The sequence below is a fragment of the Helianthus annuus genome, chromosome 15 (assembly GCF_002127325.2).
Source record: "Helianthus annuus cultivar XRQ/B chromosome 15, HanXRQr2.0-SUNRISE, whole genome shotgun sequence".
In the NCBI taxonomy this organism is placed as follows: domain Eukaryota; kingdom Viridiplantae; phylum Streptophyta; class Magnoliopsida; order Asterales; family Asteraceae; genus Helianthus; species Helianthus annuus.
In genome coordinates this window covers 93,058,030-93,084,472 of record NC_035447.2, presented here as the reverse complement: position 1 = coordinate 93,084,472, position 26,443 = coordinate 93,058,030, and the positions used below count along the sequence as shown (strand labels likewise).

Here is a 26,443-nt window from a genome sequence, read left to right as displayed (position 1 = left end):
CACATAAGTTATCACAGATTTCTTGTCCTCTCGAACAATTCAAATCCGTCAACCTAGAATTTAGGTGAGTTTCTAGATTCCTAGCTTGATTTGATGTAGACTTCGACTAATCCTGCAACATACGTTAAAATATTGTCAATACAAAAGTATTGGCGAGTATACAGGTTTGATATGTAATAGTATAATAGATTAAAAGTGTTGCGAATTTCCATATGCATAAACGTAATACACGACATATATACTCACAAAACTGATACTACCAGCTAAGTCCTTGATGCTCGACTCTTCGATGGCATAACTAGACCCCGTCGGGCGCAATAGTACTATACTAGTTTGGGTGGGACGTCACGAGTATAAGTCCTAGCATACATGCAACTAGCATCACGTATATCTATGCAAACAGTTATTCGCAAATGATAGATTAACAATTTGAATCATTCGTTTGATAAGTTCGATTTATAAGGAACGTATGTTACACCCAAAATTCGATAAAAGGGGTCAAGTATACTCACAGTGCGTATTCGGTTGGATTGACGGGATGGTGCCTGAGAATGTCCTGATTTCAGACTAATTACATGAGTATTGGGTTACGCGTTAAACGGTATCGAATTACATGAAATTGGACGAAAATTGGACTGGGACTGGCCCATTTGGATGGACCGCTCGATCGGCCGGGATGCTCGATCGAGTGGGCCGTTCGATCGAGTGGGCCGTTCGATCGGCTGGTCCAGCCGATCGGCTGGGCCGCTCGATCGACTGGGCCGCTCGATCGGCCAGCCTGTCCAGTCGTTTTCGGTGATTTTCGCGTGTTCTTCGGTGGTTTTGGTCGAGACGTTGTTGTGGCGTGTTAAAACAACTGAAACCCCATCAATTCCGACCTGTTCTAACGGCCGGGAATCACCCCGTCTCATCAGTACTGGCCGTGTTTGGCGGTTTTTCCGTGTTTAACCCGAAATTGGTCGTCTCTTCGGTAGGAATCAGATCCTTGACCAACACGACACTAAGAATGAGTATAAGGTCGGTCTAAGCTCTGTTTCTACCATTTTTATGTAAAGATCTGATGTGAAAACCTGGATTATTCTTGGGAAATCCCTTGGTTCTGAGTTGTTCTTGGTGGAATGAGGCCAACACTTGAAGTTCATAAGAATTTTGTGGTGACATCACTCTGGAACAACTCAAATCCATGGCTGCTTGATTAGAGAACATTGATTTAGACGAGATTTATGTAAAGTTGTATGGAAACCATTCGAATCTGAGTTGTTCTTCATGGGATGACATCACCCTTGAAGAACTCCATGGTGACATCACCCTAGAACACTCCAAATCCGATGATTTCACGGTTAAAAGTTGAGATTTGAGAGGTGGGAAGATGAAAGATTACATATAGATCAAGGAAGTACAAGATTTGAGTTGGAAACTTACAAGAATCGCGAGAGGTCGAGAGATTAAGGGGCTGGAACGTCTTGGTCGAGTAGCCGCAGCAACAACAAGTGTTTGGGGGTGAAGAGGGGGTATTTATAGGCAAGGAAGGAAAGAAAAGGAGGAAAGGCGGGCCGAGTCGGCGGGCCTGTCCGATCGGACGGCCCATCCGATCGGCTGGTCCGTTCGATTGGGCGGCCCAGCCGGTTGGCTGTTCTGTTCGATCGGCCGGCCCAGCCGATCGACTGGCCCAGACGTTTGGCTGGCCCGTCCGTACGGAAGCCTTTAGTCCTCGTTTTTGGCGCGTTTTCGACGGTTTGGGCCATATTTTCATATATTTATATTATTATTTAATTATTTGTCATAATTACACCCAAAAAGGTCGCATATACGCATCTATATATCCAATATTCGGTGTGATGATCGAGTTACGCGTGCCTTCGAGTGCGTTCTTCGATGTGATGAGCCACAAAGATTATCGAGGCACTACTTGCTCGTGTTGCCGTCATCGTCACGATGGCTGGAGACATGGTACTCACCCGATAGTCTTTGTTAGCATTGCTTGTTTACGTTTGACACCTCACGGTTATCGAGGAGGGTAGATTAAGTCCTCACTCAACATCATCGTGAGTGTTATAATTTATTGAAAATAGTTTTGTAATAGCGATAGAATATGCGTAATTATTCGATTATACTTCGATTTAGCGATATATTTGATATAGTTACATTATGATCCGAATCTCTGGTGCTAGGCATAACGAGTGTATCGAGTAGTAACAACGCACGAAGGTGCGGGTTGTTACAGTCGCAACGTGCGAGTCAGAGTTCGACTTAGTTGTTTTATTCTCGGTTTTACACACAGGCTCGTGGTCATGTGAGAAACATTTGCCTTTCATCTAATATGATATATAACTAATGAATCTTAAAGGATTTTTGTTTATTAGTATATAAAGATCTTATATTAACTAAATAAATAAATAATAAATTAATATTAAATCTTATCATTCTTTAATAAAATATTATCCTCAAATCTAAATTGTTAATTTAAAATATTTTTAAAACAAATACCTCTCTTTCCTACTTATCTTATATTAATTATATAAATAATAATTTAATATTAAATGTTATCCTAATTTATTAAAAATAAATTTTTTTTATTAACTGGTATACAAAATTATATTTATTCAACTCGTGTAAAATACAGGGTTTTTAAAAATTTAACTTTTAATATTTACTATACAAAGTTACATTTATATAACCCGTGTAATACACGAAGTTTTTTAAGATATAACTTTTTTTTATCATTTGCTACGTAAAATTAGATTTATTCAACACGTGTAATACACAGAGTTTTTAAGGATATAAATTATTTTTATAATTTGGTAGATTTTCCAACCCGACTATACACGGGTTTTTTAAAGATACGACGTTTTTAGTATTTAATATACAAAATTGCATTTATTTAATCTGTGTAATACACATAGTTTTTAAAGATATAACTCTTTTTTAGATCTATTCAATACGCGTAATATACGGGTTTTTAAGTATGTAATTTTCTTTATTATTTGGTAGATTTATTCAACCCGATTATACATGGGTTTTTTAAAGATACGGCGCTTTTATTATTTAGTATACAAAATTACATTTATTTAATCTGTGTAAAACACATGGTTTTTAAAGATATAACTTTTTTATTATTTGATATATAAAATTACATTTATTTAACCCGTACAATAAGTGAGTTTCATAAAGATATAATTTTTTATTATTTAATATATAAAATTACATTTATTTAACCCGTGTAATACACGGGGTTCTAACCTAGTATTATATTTAGGTAAAATGAGGAATTGCCATGTGACATTTGTTGGAATGGCTTATTCGAGTTTAGATAGATTAGATAATCATAATATAACATTAAAATTAAAATTTAGAGGATTTATAATAAATAATAATCCGGATAATAAAAATATTTTTAAATAAAATAAAAGTAAAATTATAAGATTAAAGGAGAGATTTTGTAAAATATTAATTGGAGTCTTTTATTAATGTTTAGATTAGATTAGATTTGGATATAAAAATTGATCAGTATTTTTGTGAGGTAAGTTTGTTTTTGCAAATTAATATAGGAAATGTAATCTTTGCATCTGCACATTGGATCGATGGATAGAAGAAGTCCAGTGTAGATGTGGGCCCATCCAACAGTTAAGGCCTTGGGAATATGGGGGCCAATAAAAGGGTTGATGATACTACCGAAATGAATCAAAATTTTGGTACTAACGTTAACATACACTTCAGGATCAAGTAATACACAAAAATTGTAATCACATACACAACCTTACCATTTTAAGTAAGCTAAAAGTATAAAATAGCTTCAAAGTCATCTCCTTTTCTTTTAAACGTACTTTGTCATCGTTTGTTGTGGGGTAAACCCCTACAACACAATTCTAACCTATCCCGTTGGACCCGATTGCGGACTGTCATTGTCTTGACCGAGACTGGGAACAAACGCATAACTCAACCGAGATAGTATTCCACAAAAAAGTTGAAAGTCCAGCACGATGTGGGTCCACATGAACATGAAGTCATGCCAAAAGAAAGAGGTAAATACAATAAGGCCGGAGTTTTGGCCAAACCAGACGATATCCATTCATCTATACCTTAAGGATCAGAACATGAAATACAAGTCCCTACATAAATACACAAAAGGCAACTAATGAAAGGTATACAACTCTCTCTCAAACAAGGAGCAAATTCCGTTCTCTCTTAACAAAGCATCCCCCATCCCCCCCCCCCCCCCCCCCCCCGCGACTAATACTTATTCTCACGATGAGATGAAGTTTGATCACATGAAAAACACATGGGTACTGACTAAGGTTGCATATTAATTTTGCAAGGATAAAACCGACTCATGGTGATGAACTAACCCGCAACACTACTATCCTAGATCCTTGTCTATCCACACAAATTTTGATAATGAAAGCTTAAAACTATACGATCTAACGTCACCTGTTTCATGAAATAATATGTTAGTACAATTGAGTTCTAGACTAATACTTAAAATTGTAACTATAAAAACAATTCTTAAAACTTAACAACTTACATCCATATCGTTAAAAATATTATATATTATTTATTAAAATAAAAATTAATTTTATAATATGTAATTTATAGTTTTAAATTGTGTTGGAAGATGACACCAAATTCACGGGTGACTAGTGGCGTGACCGTGACCGTGTCCAAATCAACAGTACCTAATAATAGTGCATCACATGTGGCCATACCGCCCATTCATTCTCTTTCTTCGCATGAACGAATATTTGATAATATTATTTTATGAAAAATATTTATGTATACATAAAACTAGAGCTATTTCTTTTCTTTAATGCCATTACTGATAAGTAAAAGAAAGTAACTAGGATTAATAAAGTAATAGAAAAAATATTGTATTTCAAATTACACTTTTTAACGGTAATTCTTTAGATTTTTTAGCAATTAGACTTTTTATTAACAGTAATTTTTAAATTCTTTTAGCATCAATATACTATATAACTCACATACTGTAAAATTTAGACTTTTAATATTTTGGTTGTGAAGCACATCATTTAGCCATAAGACATTGTATTTTATTACATGTTATATAGTATTACTGGTGTCACGTGACACAATATCTTATGATAGTATGATACATTAGTGGGCAGAATGAAATAGTAAGTCTGTTGGAGTGCATGTGACCAGCAATATCTCGTCTGATTTGTTTTTTTAATGCTTTTTAATGTTTTATATGGATACATTTGATGTAGAGACAATATTTAAAACTCACTTTTATACTAATAAATTGGCCTTGTTATTAAAAACATAAGATAATATATTAATATATGAAGCTTTATTTGCTGGATCTTATAACTTACAAAAAACATCTAATCGTGGTAGTTAAAGAGGTATGATCTTAAATCCTGTGCCGATTTATAGAATGCTGAGCGTGGGTTGCGCGCAGGAAACCATACCTAAATCAGATGTATTTAATACTTAGGCCAACCTCAGCAAGATGGTGCAAGCCTAATAAGCGCAAGCCTCAAGCTGCCAGTAAGGCACGCACGGCTCAAATAGTATAAATTAGTACAAACGTTAGAGCATGTGGCTAATAGGCGCACACCAAGCTGCGTCCAACAGTGTCTCACGATGAACAATCGTGCATGAGACAAGAAGTACACAAGGACACTGACTTGTCACCAATCACAGCGCGCCAACCATCGCTCCACGATCCGACAACAAATACAACTACCAACCACGTGGATTCATTTAGTGTGCGCCAACTTCCCTTTCGTCTGCAAACATTAATGGTCATGTTTAAAGGGACAAACAAGATATTCCTAGTTGCCGACATTAGACCCAAGGCTCATCAGCCCAACTCTTTCGTCACTCTCTTCGGCTATAAACAGAGACTTCACCTCCAGGTTTAAACACTACTCTATTGCTCTCTCACAAGTGAACTTTATCAAAAGTGTTCTCGTCACTAAAAACAAAAAACAAAATATATTATAAATCCATTAAGAATTTTAAGTTTAACCTTAATCAACATCAAGGTTTCATATCATGCTAAACCTCAAGACCATATGTTGTAAACATCGTAGAACTTTACAAAATTGCAATCAATTGCAATCGTTGATTGCAATAAACTACATGTGATCGTCCAATCATTTAATAATCGATTTCACATGAGCCTGAATCAAATATGTTTGTACTTATTAGTTATTACGGTTTGTTTTATTGTATGCTCTTGATAGTGTGGATTGGCTATCATAATGCAAGGAAAACAACACAACAATTAGAGGTGTGCACGGTTCGGTTCGGTTCGGTTATTAGCATTATCCATAACCGTAACCGAAGTCATCGGTTAATCGGTTCCGTTAATTCGGTTAATTTGTCGGTTTTCGGTTCGGTTCGGTTAATTTTCGGTTAATAACCAATTCAAACAAGGGCTAATTTTTTTTGCTTAGAAATACATGTAATAGATGTATAAATACATGAAATAGATGTACAAATACATGAAATTGATGTATAAATAAATGAAATGGAGGTGTTAATGCATGAATAGATGTTTAAATACATAAAATAGATGTATAAATAAATGAAATGAAGTTATAAATAAATGAAATGAAGGCATAAATAAATAAAATAGAGGTATTATTACATGAAATGAAAGTATAAAACATGAAACAGAGGTATAAAAGCTAGATGGAATTGGAAGGTCTACCCAACTTCACAGTTGGAGGTTAATCAACTTCTTAGCTTGCACAGGAGGGTGGCTAAGACTATTCTAGTTGATAAGAAAGATTCGTGGAGCTGGCATGATGGTCCGGAGGTCGAGTTTTCGGTCAAGGCTGCTCGTAAATGGCTTAAAGGTGAACAAGATACACCGGATGATCATATTTATAAATGGAGCAATTGGATTCCATGTGGCGGGCTATAATGGATAGGATTCCGACTATGTGTGCTCTTCGTAAAAGAAATATTAATGTTGGAGATGGCTTATGTGTCTTTTGTGGTGAAGTTGAGGAGACGACAAATCATTTATTTACAGCTTGCAGGTTGATAACGGGAGTTTGGTTTGCCATTGCTTCGTGGTGTAACATCGCTCCGTTTTTCTTCTTCTCTATAAAGGATATTGTAAAGGTGATAGAGTACATGCCGGCATCGGATGCAAAGAAAGAGGCTGTGTATGGCGTTCTTATTTTAACATGCTGGCGTCTTTGGAAGGCTAGAAATGATAAAGTTTTTTCTGATATTGACACAGAGGTGGTTAAGATCGTCTCGGACATTAAGTCGTTGGGATATTTGTGGTTTAAGAGTAGATATAAGAAGGGTTCGATTGATTGGAAAGGGTGGTATAATTTTAATTTTAATTTGATGTAATTGTACTTTGGCGGCTTATCTCTAGCTTAGAGATAATGCCTGTGTTTTGGTGTTAATGAAATTTGCCTTCAAAAAAAAAAAAAAAAAGTATAAAAGCTAGAAATATATAAAAATAAATGAATCGGTTCGGTTCGGTTAATTTCGGCTAACCGATGGTAAAAAATATCCGTTAACCAACTTTCGGTTAATTCGGTTTCGGTTAATTTAGGTTCGGTTTTGTCGATTTTCGGTTCGGTTTCGATTAACGGTTTGGTTATTGCACACCCCTAAGTCAACAATGGACTTAAGCATAAAGGTATGTCTATTAACCAACCCCTTTATGTTCTTTCAAAACAAGAAGCTAAAACAACAAATTTAGGCTATAGGGTATGGGGCTTGGGTTGGGGTAAAACGCTCAAGCCACCACCCCGGGTGGGCTTGAGTTGGGGCGTGGCCCTTGGGGCTTGGCTTTCAAGCCGGGCGTGGGGCGGTATGGCCATGCTAGGTGGCTGACTCCCATTCGCTCACCCGCCACGTCATAGCAGGGTTTCAAATTTTGAATTTAAAATTCAACCGGTTGGGGGAAAAGCAAACCGCCACCCGGTGTGACAACCCTCACCAAAACAAGTATCCGTACAAGTTAATTAATATTTAATTAATGCTTAATTACTGTGCTTGCTTGCCATTATGATTAAACTGCTTCTTGATTTCTGATACATACATATTCATGCATAATACATTATTACTTTCACTCCATTTATTACACTCAAAACTATAGTGACAAACTTGATGCACAAAAGCACAGTTAGCTGTCACACCCTGATTTCCACGTGTCTCACCGGCGGGCCCGGTGGGGGATTACCGTGACGTAGTTGGCAACAATATAGTCAAACCACACAATTATATGAATGCACAGCGGAAGCATAAAGATAAATATATATTTCAACGTAAGTGTAATATCAAAGTATCACCATTGTTGAAATAAAATCCATAGGGGATCAAATAATATTAAAAGTATTGTTCAACAGACTTCAGGCATCTTAGGCTTGCGAGACTTCTAATGATGCTAATGAGAAATCCCAGCCAATTACGCATAGTACCTGCATTTAGTCTTTTTGGGGAAAATACGTCAGTTTACACTGGTAAATACATTCAACCGACACTTTTGTAAAATGTTTAATAAAATTGGTTTAAATGCTCAAGGCACAAACTCTTTATAACTTGGGATAATTTATAATCAAATCTTGTAAAGAATTACATGTTACTATGCGTTCGGTCGCCCGGGTCATCCCGGGTTAAAGTTTAATAGACACGCCACATAGTATAAAACCGTGGCGGGTAACCAACGGCTACACTTTTATAGTCATGGACATAATGCCGGGTGTACGCCTACACCCGGATGTCGAGGTCGTGGCCATTCGTAAATGCTGCCAAGGATATCCGGGACATGGTCATTAAGCTCCCAAAGGCGTAAAGCCAACAAAACAAGTTTTTAAATGGGTCACATTGATAATACCCAACTACTAATGAGTTGGGGTCAATTGCCCGACCAAGCGGTATTTTAGATACCGTAACCCAAGCCCGTATAACGGAAAATAAGTTAAAAGTATTTACCTTTGCAAGTATAATTCCTTAATTGAAATAAATTGCAGATAGCTTTTACTGGTCTCCTATTCTGGAACGAAGGTTTAAATTAACCTATTAGAATCCTAACGGGTCTTTAATTTAGCCGTAGCTTAGACCGGTCAGTTTCAATGGATAGTTACGGTTTAATCGCGTGAAAGGCGAAAACCGTGAATGGAGTGTGATTTTGACCCAACAAGTTTGAAGACTTGTTTTATATGGGTATAATAATCATACTCTGGATTTTGGGGTCAAAACAATATGGTTTGACCCGTTTCGGCTAATTTATGTAAACTAGTTACATAAGCCGAACCGTGAGCGCAAAAGGCGCAACGGGTGACCGTAAGAGTCCTACACTGTTTTCCTAAGTCAACATGCTTTAAAGAGGTTGTGGTATCAGTAGGATACCTTCCATAATGCCCGTAACGAGTTTAAGTTCATATTATGCCCCGTAGGGGTATTTCGGTCTTTTTAAAGATTATAAAGAGGTTTATGAGTTCTACAGGAAATCCGAGTTTCCCGAACATTTTATAAAGTCTAAAATACTTTATTTATTATTTAAAATCAGTAGCAACTGGAATCGGGTCAAAAGACCTTGTAGAACTCAAGTTATGGCCGAAAAGGGTATATTCGGTATTTACCGAACCGTTGCCATAACCGCAGGTTATGAGCAGGTTAGAAATAATTAAAAATCTTTAAAAATCCTAAAATATTATTTTACATCAGTGAGTAAAAGGTTTGGTGTCGAAATCCGGGTTTAGATAGGCGTTATGCTAATTGCGCTATTTAATTACTAAAGTTTCGCAATTTGCGCTATTTAGCATAACTCCTATTCTGGACCTTGGATTGACATGAAATTTTAGGGACATACTTAGAAATCAGTAACCAAGGTTATGATCCTTTCACATGTCCGAAATTCTCGTTTTAATTTAAAAAGGGCGTTACGGTCAACTTTTAAGCATTTAACGGAAATGTGTAAAAGACTCGGACAAACAACGAACCGGTCACAGAGGGTTATACCATCATGTAACCTGGTCCTAAGAGAGTCCTAAGGCATATCTAAATCTTACTTTAACGGGTCAGAACTGAAGTCAAAGCAAAAGTCAAACTTTTGCGACATTCGGCTCTGAACCGGGTCAAAACAGAAAATGGTCGGATCAAACAAGCTTAGACTAGTTTATATACTTATTATCATGTTTTATGAGTGTTCAAACAGGTTACATATCATCTACATTACATATTATGCAAGAAATCGCAAAATGACATTTCTGTTGACTTTTTCTAAGCACGTTTGACTCGACATTCGGACTAGTTAGAGTGGGAATCAGAGGGTGCCCTTTTAGGGGTTTAATGCCCACATGATTACCATCATATAACTATCTTTGATTCGACAAACCACTGGACCATTCGTGATTTATCGCAAAGTCAATCGTTAATTACGACGGATTGACTTTTAAGCTAAACTAAGCAAAAACTAAGCCATAAAAGGGTTGGCATACTTACAGAAGCTTGGTGCACGACTTAGAATGTTAGAAGAGTGTTTGAGAGCTCCAGAGATGGCCAACAGAGCAGGTTTGAGGTGTGTTTCACTTATGCACAATGTCTTGCCTTTTATAGTGAAAAATGAGGCTTAGGATCATTACACATCAACCTACAAGGCATCATGGATGTTCAGCAGGTGGCCCTGGGTGCTAGGGGGCATGTAGAGGGCGCCCATGCTTCATTTATTGCTCATATGATCGTTCACAACTTCAAACAGCAAGTCTGTCCAAGAATTCTGCATCTGGGACTTGTACGTGGCCCGCATTAGGATCAAGCAACTCACACGCGGGCCGCATGGATCCTAATGTCAGAAAACAGATCTTCAACTGGCGCGCGGCCCGCATTGGCTCATGCATATCTTAAACGCGGCCCGCATGAGGTCTGTTTTCAAAGATTTTCAAATCTTTTGTAATGATTAACCTGACCTTTCGGTTTTGAAGGGGTAACTTTGCGATTTGGCCCTCGATTATTTACGATTAAGGGCCTCGTGACTTTTACCCGCATTGTTAAGTCCCCGGTTAGTTTAATTACTATCCGAAAAGCCTTAACTTTTATTGTTGACGCTTTTAACCCCTCGCATACGAATTTGATCATAACTTTCTCGTTTTAAAACGGAACTTCGTGAGATTTACGTAGTATATTCTAGTGAGCGTATTTTACTGTTACCAAGCCTCGGGTTCGTCAAAGGGTCACTCAGAGGTATAAATTAAACATGTTGACACAATTAACCCCTGTAGCTGGTAATCTCTCACTTTCTCCCGCGTTTCGCTCCGTACGATCCATGATTTATTCGTTTGAAGGTACGAGCATCATTTAGGGTTACTATACAGTATATTTACCCTTTGTTGACATTTATAACCCTCGAATTTATATACTTTCAAGGTTTGTCAACTTTAGTCCTTTATTTAATATTAAATGCCACGTGTAAACTCATGACACGTGTTAACACATTATTGGACACAAAATTTCGAGGTGTTACATCCTCACCCCCTTAAAATAAATCTCGACCCGAGATTTACTCAAACAAATAAGGGTATTTTTCTTTCATCGTGGCTTCAACCTCCCACGTGAATTCGGGACCTCTACGGGCATCCCACTTGACCTTTACTATAGGTACATGCTTCCTTCGAAGCTTCTTTACCTGTCGATCTTCAATCGACAAAGGTTTTTCCACAAATTTCAAGCTCTCATCTATATGCACATCTGTGTGTGGTATCACCAGTGATTCATCAGTGAAGCACTTCTTTAGATTGCAGACGTGGAACACATTGTGAATTCCATTGAGCTCCTCCGGTAAGTTTAACTTATAGGCAACTGACCCGACACATTCGATAACCTCGAAAGGTCCTATGTATCTCGGGCTTAGTTTGCCTTTCTTACCGAAACGCATCACCCCCTTCCAGGGTGATACTTTAAGTAACACTTTTTCACCTACTTCGAAGTGAAAATCTTTACGCTTTGGATCTGCGTAACTCTTCTGCCTATCCCGGGCAGCTTTGAGACGGTCTCGAATCTGGACAATCTTGTCCGTCGTTTCGAAGACTATCTCTGGTCCTGATAATTGGACATCTCCAACTTCCGCCCAGCAAACAGGCGATCTACACTTTCTACCGTATAATGCCTCGAAAGGCGCAGCCTTTATGCTGGTATGGTTGCTATTGTTGTAGGAGAATTCGATTAGTGGTAGGTTCTTATCCCAACTACCACCCAAATCAATAGCACATGCACGTAGCATGTCTTCCAACGTTTGAATAGTACGCTCACTCTGACCGTCTGTTTGAAGATGGTAAGCCGTACTAAAATTCAAACGTGTGCCCAAAGATTGCTGGAAGCTTTTCCAGAAATGAGACGTGTATCTAGTATCTTTGTCGGAGATAATAGACATAGGTATGCCATGTAAGGCTACAATCTTTTCAACGTATAACTGAGCTAACATGTCGGAGCTATAAGTCTCCTTGATGGGTAAGAAATGAGCTGACTTAGTCAGTCTGTCGACTATAACCCATATTGTGTCATTTCCTTTCCTTGTCTTGGGTAACTTGGTAATAAAATCCATAGTTACACATTCCCACTTCCATTCAGGAAGTTCAGGCTGTTGTAGCAAGCCAGACGGCTTTTGATGCTCAGCTTTGACTTGCGCACAAGTCAAGCATTTGGCTACGTAAGCGGCTACAGACTTTTTCAAGCCTATCCACCAATAATTTGCCTTTAGATCCTGATACATCTTATCAGCTCCCGGGTGAACAGAATATTTGGAACTATGGGCTTCCTGGAGGATAACATCTCGTAGTCCTCCATAAATCGGAACCCATATTTGTCCATTCAATCGTAAAATTCCGTCCTTGCTAAGAGTTAACTGCTCCTCAGTTACTCCTAACTTCTCTTTAGGATAGTTAGCTTCCAACACAGCTTCTCGCTGTGCAGCTAACAACCTTTCAATCAAATTATTCTTGACTTCAATGCTCTTGGCATTGATTCGAATGGGTTTCACCCTTTCCTTTCTACTTAAGGCATCAGCGACTACATTCGCCTTGCCGGGATGATATCTGATTTCACAATCATAATCATTTAAAGTCTCCATCCAACGGCGTTGCCTCATGTTTAATTCCTTCTGATTGAACAGATGTTGAAGGCTCTTATGATCAGAATAGATCACAAACTTGATACCATACAGATAATGCCTCCACAGTTTTAGTGCGAACACAACGGCACCCAGCTCCAAGTCATGGGTGGTGTAATTCTTCTCATGCACCTTTAACTGTCTCGAAGCATAGGCAATAACCTTTCCTTTCTGCATGAGCACACATCCCATTCCAGTGTGTGATGCGTCGCAGTAAACTACGAACTCTTCGGTACCTTCAGGTAATGTCAGCACAGGAGCGTTGCTTAGATTTTGCTTTAGAATATCAAAGGACTCTTGCTGCTTAGGGCCCCAAACAAACTTTACTTTCTTCTTGGTCAGGGAAGTTAAGGGCGCATCAATCCTTGAAAAGTTTTCAATGAAATGCCTGTAATATCCTGCTAACCCCAGGAAACTACGAATCTCCGTAGGCGTCTTAGGCTCTTGCCAATTCATTACGGCTTCTACTTTAGCGGGATCCACCTGGATACCACGCTCGCTGACAACGTGTCCTAGAAATTGGACTTCTCGAAGCCAAAATTCGCACTTAGAGAATTTGGCATAGAGTTTCTCATGATGTAGTAGTTTGAGAATACAGCGAAGGTGTTTCTCATGGTCAGCTCGGTTCTTTGAGTAGAAAGAATGTCGTCGATGAAAACGATGACGAATTTGTCCAAGTACGGCTTACAGACGCGATTCATGAGATCCATGAACGTAGCCGGTGCATTTGTGAGCCCAAAATGCATCACTAGGAACTCGTAGTGACCGTAACGAGTCCTAAATGCGGTTTTATGTACGTCTTTATCTTTGACTCTCAGTTGATGGTAGCCTGACCTCAAGTCAATCTTCGAGAAATAACTTGCCCCTTGTATCTGATCGAACAAATCGTCGATCCTCGGCAAGGGATATCTATTCTTTATCGTGACTTTATTAAGCTCGTGATAATCGATGCACAGACGCATCGATCCGTCCTTCTTCTTAACAAACAGGACAGGTGCTCCCCAGGGAGACGAACTAAGTTTGATGAAACCTTTAGCTAGTAGTTCATCCAGCTGGGTCCTCAACTCCTTCATTTCGGTTGGTGCTAGCCTGTAAGGTGCTCTAGCAATAGGTGCTGCTCCAGGGATGATATCAATCCTGAATTCCACTTGCCTATCCGGTGGCAGACCAGGTAGATCTTTAGGGAAAACTTCTGGATATTCCGAAATGACGGGAATGTCTTCTATCTTCGGTTTAGGCTCTTCAATAATCACCTGTGCCATGTAGATGACACAACCCTTCTTTAGACATTTTGAAGCCTTGAGCATAGTCACTTGCTCAGGCAATCCGTACTGGGTATCTCCCCGAATGGTAAGCGATTCACCAGACGGAGTCTTTATCACCACTTGCTTTCTGTTGCAGACGATTTGGGCCTGGTTGTGAGATAACCAGTCCATACCCAATACTAGGTCAAAACCGACCAATTTAAAGGGAAGTAGAGATAGAGGAAAAGAGTGGTTCTTAATGGATATCACACATCCATCTAACACAGTGGAGACGGTTTCTATGGTGCCATCTGCTAGCTCTACCTCGTAATTCACATTTAAGGTTTTGACAGGCATATTCAGCAATTTACAAAATTTATGATCTACGAAAGACTTATCAGCGCCCGAATAAAAAAGTACTCTTGCAAAGATATCATTTACGAGAAAAGTACCTGTGATTACGTTGTCATCTAGCACTGCTTCTTTCGCCTCCATCCTGAAGACTCTTGCATTGTTCTTCTTGGCCTCTTCAGGCTTCTTGGCATATTTAGGGCAGTTGCTTTTAATGTGCCCCTTCTCGTTGCAGTTATAGCAGGTTGCATCTTTTATCTTCTTGCAGTCCACGGTCTTGTGGTCCTTGGACTTGCACAACCCGCAAGCATACGACTTCGACTGAGTCTGCGAGTTTGATTCGAGCCTACACTTTCCAAAGTGATGTCTCTTGCAAGTCTTGCACTTGGGCTTCTCACCAGACTGTTGCCCATCCTTCCTTGACTCCGACCCTCTCTTGTTATCATCGTTTCCACGGTGTTTCTTGCTCGACCTTCGTGAAGTATCATCTTCACGCTTTCTCTTTTCAGCTTCTTTGTTCCTTTGCGATCTTTGTCGGACCGCATCCAGAGTAAGGGACAAAGATATGTCGGCTACAGATCGAAAGGTCGCTGGCCGAGAGGCCTTCACGCTTGCCTTTATTTCGGTGGCTAACCCACCGATAAAACGAGCGATCCTCTTTGGCTCCGGGGTTACCAGATATGGAACCAACTGGGACATCGTGTTGAAGCTCGTTAGGTAAGCTTGACAGTCAAGGTTTGTCATCACCAAGGACAGGAAGTCAGTCTCTATCTTTTCAACCTCATGTTGAGGGCAGTAATTCTCCTTGATGAGAGAAATGAATTCCTCCCATGTCATGCTGTATAGAACAGCCTTTCCCGAGGCCTGAACCAACGCCCTCCACCAAGCCAGGGCCTCGCCCTTGAATGATTGTGACACATACTTTACCACATCTCTTTCTGCACAGCCGCTGATGTCCACCACGGTGTCCATCTCGTCTAGCCACGTCATGCAGTCAACTGCGCCTTTCTCCCCAGTGAAGTCTCGGGGTTTACAAGATACAAAATACTTGTAGGTACAGCCCCTGGCGCGAGACGCATCAGTATACACTCTTTCTTGACGGACACTGTTTTCATTGGACGAGTGATTATCATCGTCCTTTTTAGGCTTAGACGGTGGTTTACTGTGAGATTTTGAGTGGGTTTTCGGCTTTGAGTGAGGTTTGGATAAGGTTCTGCTCCGAGATTCAGTATATTCCTCGTATTGTCGATCCAGAGCTGCCTTAACAGCATTGTCGACAAGAGCTTTCAATTCTGCGCCCGTCAAATGAACCTGGGCGTTATCATATTCGTCTTCTTTCGAGTGGCTATTTTCTCCACTAGGATCAGCCATGGTAACTTGAATCTGTTACAGAAGATAACGAAAATTTTATTTAGGAGTTTATTATGGAATTGTCTTTTATGGCAATTCATTAACCATGGTAAACGGAGACCATATCTGGTTAATTTGTTACTCACTTTTATTTAGGATTTGAATATACTTATCCTAATTACAAACAATATTGCTAGTGGCATAAAAGCCTAGTCACGAGGACGTTTTTATAATATTAGCCGGGATTACAGAGAATCAAGGCATGAAGGTTTGAACCGTAGTCCTTTTACCCTTTCTGACAGGGAGTCATAGACCACCACTATCTTTTGTCTTATATGACAATAATTATGACCCGTAGGCACTACATCACTAATGGATGTTTCATAAGTTTGGCCCGTAGGCACTACATCACTAATGGATGTTTAATAATTGATCATCTTTATTGACGATTTAACCCATGATTTATAAATCATTAATTTGGGCTTTGGAATCCTTAGAAGGATTCTTATATATGAATGACGCGTGCGATTTTTAACGAATCACATCTGCCATGAACGTTAACATGATTACAGAGGTTAACTGGAATTCTGAATCTTTTAATCAGGTCTTACCATCTTGGCCGGGTCTAAAAAGACACCTGGCTAGGTTTCACTCTTAAGATTCTTTATTTAGGTAGATTTAAATTTAAAAGGAATGATTTTTGATTTATTTCATATATAGTAATAACAAAAATGAAATTTATAACATAACATTCCATAAACTTCAAATATGATTACACGCTGCCCTTAACGGGACTTTTAAATAATTAACTACCTACGCAGAGGTTTATAGCAAAAACATATCCACACAGGGACCAAATACAAGATAGATGTCCGCGTAGGGACTAAAAGATAAGTCCACGTAGGGACTGAAATACGATAAATGTCCACGCAGGGACTAAACTGCAAATACAACATTACATAAGGAGACTAATGGTCTCGTTTCTTCCTTCCCTTCAGTAGGTTTGCTAAGCCTTTGAGAAATCCGTGATTACTCTTTCGTTCTTGTTCGAAGTCTCGTTCCACACGGTTTAAACGGTGGAGTATTTCTTCTTGCTCCGGTGGAGAAAAACGTGGCTGTTGCGACGGTTGCTGAACCGGAGGTCTGGGAGGTATTGGATACCCATGAGCTGAGTAATCTGGTCTCCAAGAGGTTCCATGATGCGCATTATAATTAGCCGCTACCACATATGGATCGGCATCATAGTTATAGTTGTAGTGCGTGTGAGTCGGCTGCTCAAACGGATTGTACGCCGTGGAAGCGCCGTACGCTGGTATCGGATGGTCATATCCGAATGGTGGTGGAGGTGGTGCAACTGGTGCAGAATTCACCTCTGCAGGGTGACCAGAAGGTTCCCCTAATTGTGGTTCTTCTTCAGGTACTGACGGAAAGTGACTAGCCCTCGAGTGGCAAGGGGTGCTGAAATGAAATTCCCCTCCTCGGGTGGACATCCGTGCGCCTGATCTTCTTCGCCTTGGCGGATCTGGAATTACTGGTTGAACCGGTGGCGGTGGCGTAACTGCCACGAACCGCGAATCCTCAGAAGGATCCTGTTGTTGCTGTTGGTCGTGAGGCGAGAAATGTTGCGATGGTGTAAAGTACCAATTACATTGGTCAAACCTCACCTGGTAGCTGTCGGGACCTTGATAGGGCGTTCCATGAAAGGATGACCCATCCGAGATCTCGATTGGATGATTGGGAGTACCCCGTGCAGGCTCGATGGGATCTGTATCCTCGTCCATATCCACTGCATTATCTTCAGAAAAGTGATCCTCTGGTCCTAGAGGGTTATCCCTATTGGCTCTTGGACATAATCCACCGGGTTAAACTGTCCTATGAAGAAAGGTGAAGGATCGCCATAAGATCGGTGCGAAGCAGATCGCTGTAGAGGTATAAAGGATGGTTGAGGGTTATTGGGATTATTTTCCGAATCTGGTCCAAATGAATGGCGGTATGAGGGTGTTGAGCTATGCGAGGTAGAATGTCTCGCAGGTTCAAAAAGGTTTCTTCTTCGTCTCTGTGGTTCCTCACTTCTTGTACTGGAAGGAGCTCGCATGTTCGAAAGTCCAGCCTCGTGATCATTGTGAGTAATGATCGTTCCTCTGCCTCTTCCTCCTCTTCCTCGTCTGATTGCAGTTGGCATATTCCTGCTTTCAAAACTTTAAATAACAATAAACAATAAAAAGACAAACTTAGAATAACAATTCGAATTTGTCCTATGTTCTTGTCTAGACTCAAGTATGTGCAATTGTGTAACTGAGATTAAACACAAAGGCTAGTGTTTAATTCACTCAGTGTTGGCTCTGATACCAACCTATCACACCCCGATTTCCACGTGTCTCACCGGCGGGCCCGGTGGGGGATTACCGTGACGTAGTTGGCAACAATATAGTCAAACCATACAATTATATGAATGCACAGCGGAAGCATAAAGATAAATATATATTTCAACGTAAGTGTAATATCAAAGTATCACCATTGTTGAAATAAAATCCACAGGGGATCAAATAATATTAAAAGTATTGTTCAACAGACTTCAGGCATCTTAAGCTTGCGAGACTTCTAATGATGCTAAGGAGAAATCCCAGCCAATTACGCATAGTACCTGCATTTAGTCTTTTTGGGGAAAATACGCCAGTTTACACTGGTAAATACATTCAACCGACACTTTTGTAAAATGTTTAATAAAATTGGTTTAAATGCTCAAGGCACAAACTCTTTATAACTTGGGATAATTTATAACCAAATCTTGTAAAGAATTACATGTTACTATGCGTTCGGTCGCCCGGTCGTGTCGGGTTAAAGTTTAATAGACACGCCACATAGTATAAAACCGTGGCGGGTAACCAACGGCTACACTTTTATAGTCATGGACATAATGCCGGGTGTACGCCTACACCCGGATGTCGAGGTCGTGGCCATTCGTAAATGCTGCCAAGGATATCCGGGACATGGTCATTAAGCCCCCAAAGGCGTAAAGCCAACAAAACAAGTTTTTAAACGGGTCACATTGATAATACCCAACTACTAATGAGTTGGGGTCAATTGCCCGACCAAGCGGTATTTTAGATACCGTAACCCAAGCCCGTATAACGGAAAATAAGTTAAAAGTATTTACCTTTGCAAGTATAATTCCTTAATTAAAATAAATTGCAGATAGCTTTTACTGGTCTCCTATTCTGGAACGAAGGTTTAAATTAACCTATTAGAATCTTAACGGGTCTTTAATTTAGCCGTAGCTTAGACCGGTCAGTTTCAATGGATAGTTACGGTTTATTCGCGTGAAAGGCGAAAACTGTGAATGGAGTGTGATTTTGACCCAACAAGTTTGAAGACTTGTTTTATATGGGTATAATAATCATACTCTGGATTTTGGGGTCAAAACAATATGGTTTGACCCGTTTCGGCTAATTTATGTAAACTAGTTACATAAGCCGAACCGTGCGCGCGAAAGGCGCAACGGGTGACCGTAAGAGTCCTACACTGTTTTCCTAAGTCAACATGCTTTAAAGAGGTTGTGGTATCAGTAGGATACCTTCCATAATGCCCGTAACGAGTTTAAGTTCATATTATGCCCCGTAGGGGTATTTCGGTCTTTTTTAAAGATTATAAAGAGGTTTATGAGTTCTACAGGAAATCCGAGTTTCCCGAACATTTCATAAAGTCTAAAATACTTTATTTATTATTTAAAATCAGTAGCAACTGGAATCGGGTCAAAAGACCTTGTAGAACTCAAGTTATGGCCGGAAAGGGTATATTCGGTATTTACCGAACCGTTGCCATAACCGCAGGTTATGAGCAGGTTAGAAATAATTAAAAATCTTTAAAAATCCCAAAATATTATTTTACATGAGTGAGTAAAAGGTTTGGTGTCGAAATCCGGGTTTAGATAGGCGTTATGCTAATTGCGCTATTTAATTACTAAAGTTTCGCAATTTGCGCTATTTAGCATAACTCCTATTCTGGACCTTGGATTGACATGAAATTTTAGGGACATGCTTAGAAATCAGTAACCAAGGTTATGATCCTTTCACATGTCCGAAATTCTCGTTTTAATTTAAAAAGGGCGTTATGGTCAACTTTTAAGCATTTAACGGAAATGTGTAAAAGACTCGGACAAACAACGAACCGGTCACAGAGGGTTATACCATCATGTAACCTGGTCCTAAGAGAGTCCTAAGGCATATCTAAATCTTACTTTAACGGGTCAGAACTGAAGTCAAAGAAAAAGTTAAACTTTTGCGACATTCGGCTCTGAACCGGGTCAAAACAGAAAATGGTCGGATCAAGCAAGCTTAGACTAGTTTATATACTTATTATCATGTTTTATGAGTGTTCAAACAGGTTACATATCATCTACATTACAGATTATGCAAGAAATCGCAAAATGACATTTCTGTTGACTTTTTCTAAGCACGTTTGACTCGACATTCGGACTAGTTAGAGTGGGAATCAGAGGGTGCCCTTTTAGGGGTTTAATGCCCACATGATTACCATCATATAACTATCTTTGATTTGACAAACCACTGGACCATTCGTGATTTATCGCAAAGTCAATCGTTAATTACGACGGATTGACTTTTAAGCTAAACTAAGCAAAAACTAAGCCATAAAAGGGTTGGCATACTTACAGAAGCTTAGTGCACGACTTAGAATGTTAGAAGAGTGTTTGAGAACTCCAGAGATGGCCAAGAGAGCAGGTTTGAGGTGTGTTTCACTTATGCACAATGTCTTGCCTTTTATAGTGAAAAATGAGGCTTAGGATCATCACACATCAACCTACAAGGCATCATGGATGTTCAGCAGGTGGCCCTGGGTGCTAAGGGGCATGTAGAGGGCGCCCATGCTTCATTTATTGCTCATATGATCGTTCACAACTTCAAACAGCAAGTCTGTCCAAGAATTCTGCATCTGGGACTTGTACGTGGCCCGCATTAGGATCAAGCAACTCACACGCGGGCCGCATGGATCCTAATGTCAGAAAACAGATCTTCAACTGGCGCGCGGCCCGCATTGGCTCATGCATATCTTCAACGCGGCCCGCATGAGGTCTGTTTTCAAAGATTTTCAAATCTTTTGTAATGATTAACCTGACCTTTCGGTTTCGAAGGGGTAACTTTGCGATTTGGCCCTCGATTATTTACGATTAAGGGCCTCGTGACTTTTACCCGCATTGTTAAGTCCCCGGTTAGTTTAATTACTATCCGAAAAGCCTTAACTTTTATTGTTGACGCTTTTAACCCCTCGCATACGAATTTGATCATAACTTTCTCGTTTTAAAACGGAACTTCGTGAGATTTACGTAGTATATTCTAGTGAGCGTATTTTACTGTTACAAAGCCTCGGGTTCGTCAAAGGGTCACTCAGAAGTATAAATTAAACATGTTGACACAATTAACCCCTGTAGCTGGTAATCTCTCACTTTCTCCCGCGTTTCGCTCCGTACGGTCCATGATTTATTCGTTTGAAGGTACGAGCATCATTTAGGGTTACTATACAGTATATTTACCCTTTGTTGACATTTATAACCCTCGAATTTATATACTTTCAAGGTTTGTCAACTTTAGTCCTTTATTTAATATTAAATGCCACGTGTAAACTCATGACACGTGTTAACACATTATTGGACACAAAATTTCGAGGTGTTACATTAGCACACTGAGCGGATAACCCAGAAAACATGCTGACAATGCCAACACCTAAGCAGACAATGTTCTGAGACCAATATGAGCCGGGAGTAGGTTACTACACTAGTAGGGAGTGTAGGGAGGTGAGGATTATAAAACTGCGTCACTAAATGATAGTTATAATGCCAGGAAGTGCCTAGAACATGCTTTGATTACAAAATTCTGCAATTTGTACAAAAATTCAGCATTTAACATAACTAGTAAAGTGCAAAAACATGGAAAAATAATACTAGCCACTTTCCAAAGTGTCGGGAATTTATTGTGTCACTAAAAACACTGTAAAAGACACTTTAATTACTTATTTAGCACTTTAACGGATCAGTATCCAACCGAACAACCGGACTTTACCCGGAACACAAAAATATTGTTAATGATATTGTTTACACTATTCTGAGCTAGGTAGGGACCCCGAACACCCTAACACCCGTTATGTTAAATGACACACATGAATGCACTAACTAAGTTCTTTTGGATTTCAACTAAACACCTAACTATATCATCCAAATCTAACTATATACCCCCCATCCAATCGGTTCCCCATGAGGGGACACCCTCCACCAAATTTTGATTATTTTATTAGATGTTGTCTAATATCTGCATGGCACATTACATAATGGTTAAACACACATGATGGTTTATAAATGTGCATAATGGTTAACTCTTCTCTTACATCAAACACTTCACCAACAACTTTCTCTCCTCTCCCTCCACACCACCAATCGGCCGCCACCCTCCCACCATCAACCACCCACTTTCAAGTCTCTTACATACAATCCACATACATCTAGAGGTGCAAGGGATCATACAAGCAAGCTTGGAGTGTTCGGAAGCTCAAGGACCTCTCTCGTTTTCTTTTAACCACCACATTTCTTCACTTGAACTCTCCTAGCCTTGAGCTAGTGGTAAGTCTCTTAGATCCATTCATTTCACATGCTATGAAGGTGGTTAAAGTATGATTCATAATGTTAAACTTAAGAACTCTAAAGATCATAACTTAAAGCATGAACATAAGAGCTTTACACAAAGGTCATGAGATGAAAGGTGATAATACATGATAGATCTGAATTAAATGAACGAAAATCTGTTGTAAATGACTTAGGGTCTGATGTTAATCGTATTAGAATGAATGGTAATTGTATGTGTACTTTTTAATGGCACTTATACTACAAAAAGCATGCTGATTTGCATTTTCAGCCGACTTTAACTGGCTGTAACAGGACCTTAATAAAACGAAAAATGCATTTTCTGAAGTCTAGGTTTATGTACTATGAAATACGGTTCTATTGGCACCGGAATCATAATTTTTGGACTTCGTTTACTATTTTTAAAGCGTCGATTTGTAACAGCAGCTAAAGCTGCATTTTTACAGCAATAAATGAGAGTCATATTTTTAGTCATAACTTGAAACCTGAGTGATGTTAGATCCTGAAATTTGTACTGTAGATGGTCACTGTTGTCTCCGTGATCCTCCAACTGGAATTATGTCAAACGGGCTTACAATGAATTTTAAATAAAATATTCCATGAACTGCAGTCAGAAAAAGGTAGATCTGAATGCAGTCCGGAAAATGAATTTTTATAAAATATTGGTGATGATTTGGACCACGATATTTTTACACAATAATATTTGGATCGTATAAGACAAGCTGTAAAAATTTGGGAATTTTTGGAATAAGATAACTTTATTTATTAAAATACCCGAAAACAGCCCAGTTTTGTGTTTTAAAACTGAATCGGTATAAGTAGTATTTTGCATGCCTAAATGTCGGGTTGGTTATTCGAAAGCGATCTAACGTGTTATATGCAAAAGAAAATGATACGCTTGTAGGCGTGTACACCTCCAGTTACAGAGGAAACTCTGGCGAAATTTTTCTAGATATATAACACTTAAAAATATTTTTGGTGACAAGTGTTTAGAAATATATTTTAACTTGTTTTCAAAATATAAATTTCGCCATGATTTTTATTACAAAATAACCAAGTGTCGGAGGTGGATTTTCGTAAATGAAAACTTGTTAAATATGTATTGAGAATATATATTCATTACTAAAACTCTCGTGTGACTAGTTGTTTATTTTGAGAAATAGTTATATTATTTTTAGGGTAAAAATAATATAACTGATAACGCCATGATTTTACGACTCCAAAATAATACCAACGCCCTCACAAATAAATATTTAAGTTACACCGGAACTGTTATTACAACGCGAACTTTAAAATGTAACTTATGTATTTTCGGAAAATACTCTTAAATGTGTATTTTGATAAAAGTATTATCTTGGAAAATTGTATGGAATAAAATATAATATTTTTGGGAAAAATATATATATTTTGGAAATTGTGTGAAGTAAAATATAATATTTTTGGGAAAAAATATGTATATTTTGGAGACAGAATATTTTAGATAAGCGGGACTTAAAATATATTTTCGGAATTATAAAGCATACATGTATAAATACCCCCATCCTTGGGAAGGAAATACGCATATACAATACTTGAGAAGTATAACTCTAAAATAGTTGTCTAACTATTATTTCAGAACTAAATACAATTATTATAACTTGGAATAATACCAGAATCGTAACTCAAAATCATACATACTAAGACAAGGCACTACCCGTTCGTCTAATAGACATTAGACCATTGTAGGTAGTCGTGTTTGCCGCGGAGATTTGGGTTACGAGTACGAAGACGCAATACTGTGAGTTCATGTCCCCCTTTTCTCTTAACTGTTTTCAGTTTTATAACTTCGGGGGTGAAATACATGTTACTTACTGCTACAGACAGTTACAAATGGTGTGGTTAGCTAAGGAAGGAACTGTTAGATTATGTGATTGGATAGGTGAACTCTTAAGACCATTAGTGCTCGTGGGACGATCGAGGGATACAAGTGATAGGTCTATTTGAGCTTAACAAACCCCACCCATGCGCCCGCTAGTTGGACCATGTGGTGATCTTGTCTCAACACCACCCATGCGCCCGCATGTTGGACCATGTGGTGAATACATCTTCGCCTCACCCATGCGCCCGTAGGTTGGACCAAACGGTGATTACATTTTAACACCACCCATGCGCCCGCAGGTTAGACCATGTGGTGACTAGGTCCTATCCCCTCCCATGCGCCCGCAGATTGGACCATGTGGATACACATTAACTGATATGTTTCCTTATTTGCTTACATACCAGAGTTTACAAAACATTCATACTTACAACGATTATAAAGGTTTATTCGCGCGCACATACTGAACACATGAACTCGCTCAACTTTATGTTGACTTTTCAAACTACATGTATTTCAGGGAACTAATGGATCTGGCACGGTATGCACGTATTTTCAAGCTGCGTTTGAATAAAGAAGTCATCCAGGGTTTAGAAGGTGTAACCTCTTCCTGGACGGGTTACATAACTCTAAACCTAGTATTGTTTAAAGTCTTTTGCTAAGTTTTTACGAACTCATTAAATCAAGTCAAGGTTTGTAATTCATTTTGTGATTGATGTTTTAAGACAAGTACAATATGGTATTTTTCTAAACTCTATTAACGGGTGAATATCTCATGTTTTTATCATGTAGCATTGTTATGATTGTTGTTATGGTATCAAGTAGTCACACCAAATAACCCACGCTTCCGCAAAGCCAGGGTGTGACAGCTTGGTATCAGAGCCTCGATCACAGCGAACTAGGATTCTTTCTCGAGTCTAGACTATGATTATCAGGGTTCTCACGAAAACGTTTTCAAACACTTTTACATTGCATACACTATACGTACAGATCCACGGAACAAACCTTTTTACAAACAAAAAAAGGCATAAATACCCATTTCCAAATTTAAATTTATAACTCAGTCTGAGAGACTGAGGGAGTAGTCTGAGAGACTGGGAAGAGTAGTCTGAGAGACTAGAAAGTTCAGTCTGAGAGGCTGGGAGGTTAGTCTAGTGGGACTAGGAGGATCAGTCTGAGAGGCTGGGAGGATAGTCTGAGAGACTAGGAAGTTCAGTCTGAGAGGCTGGGAGGATAGTCTGGGGAAGACTAGGATGATTACTTGCTTACATTAATTGAGACTTACCTGCTTATTTGATTTAAGGTTGATGTACGTGCGTATGTGGTAGTTTTTCGCATACACTAATTGTTAGTAATTACTGTGAATCTACATGCTACGCACCGACACACACGACACCTTCCTCGGGGAACGAATTGTCAGATGATAACGACCCTACGGCCACTGCCACAGATGATGAGACTGTACCCGCTCCAGAGATGTTTACGTCAGACACTGAGAGTGACCCTAACATGCTGACCAAGGACGAGCACGACTTCCAACCATCCGTGCTGCCAGACTTTGGTGATGAATTACCCCTGTTGATGGCTTCCTTGACGAAGATCCCTCTGTCACCCATGTTTCGGCCCATGACCACTTCATTACTGGTCACCCCGTTGGTAAGTACACCATAGCTCCGATCCTCGACAACGCGCCTCTTGTGGACATTCCTTCCGAAGGTTGGATACTCGACGAATAACTGATAATGACGTTGACATGTTATTGATGGCCCTTCTGATAACACTCATGATGATGGGGAGTTAGACGAGAACGCTGCTACTAATTTCACTTTTGAGACCCCTGTTAACGAGCTATCCTCTGATTTTAGAATACACTCGATTTCAGACACCTTCGAGTC

At 39.3% G+C, this 26,443-nt stretch overlaps 1 protein-coding gene across 1 annotated transcript; it reads left to right on the top strand.

Annotated features, from left to right (window-relative positions):
- The first annotated feature begins 6,891 nt into the window (after positions 1-6,891).
- LOC110913893 lies at positions 6,892-7,335 on the top strand. The gene has a single exon (XM_022158710.1). The coding sequence runs from the start codon at positions 6,892-6,894 to the stop codon at positions 7,333-7,335; it is 444 nt and encodes a 147-aa protein (XP_022014402.1).
- Positions 7,336-26,443: the final 19,108 nt, after the last annotated feature.

Excerpts from the sequence above, each read along its gene's own strand:
- LOC110913893 (XM_022158710.1), top strand. The coding sequence starts at position 6,892 with ATGGATAGGATTCCGACTATGTGTGCTCTTCGTAAAAGAAATATTAAT.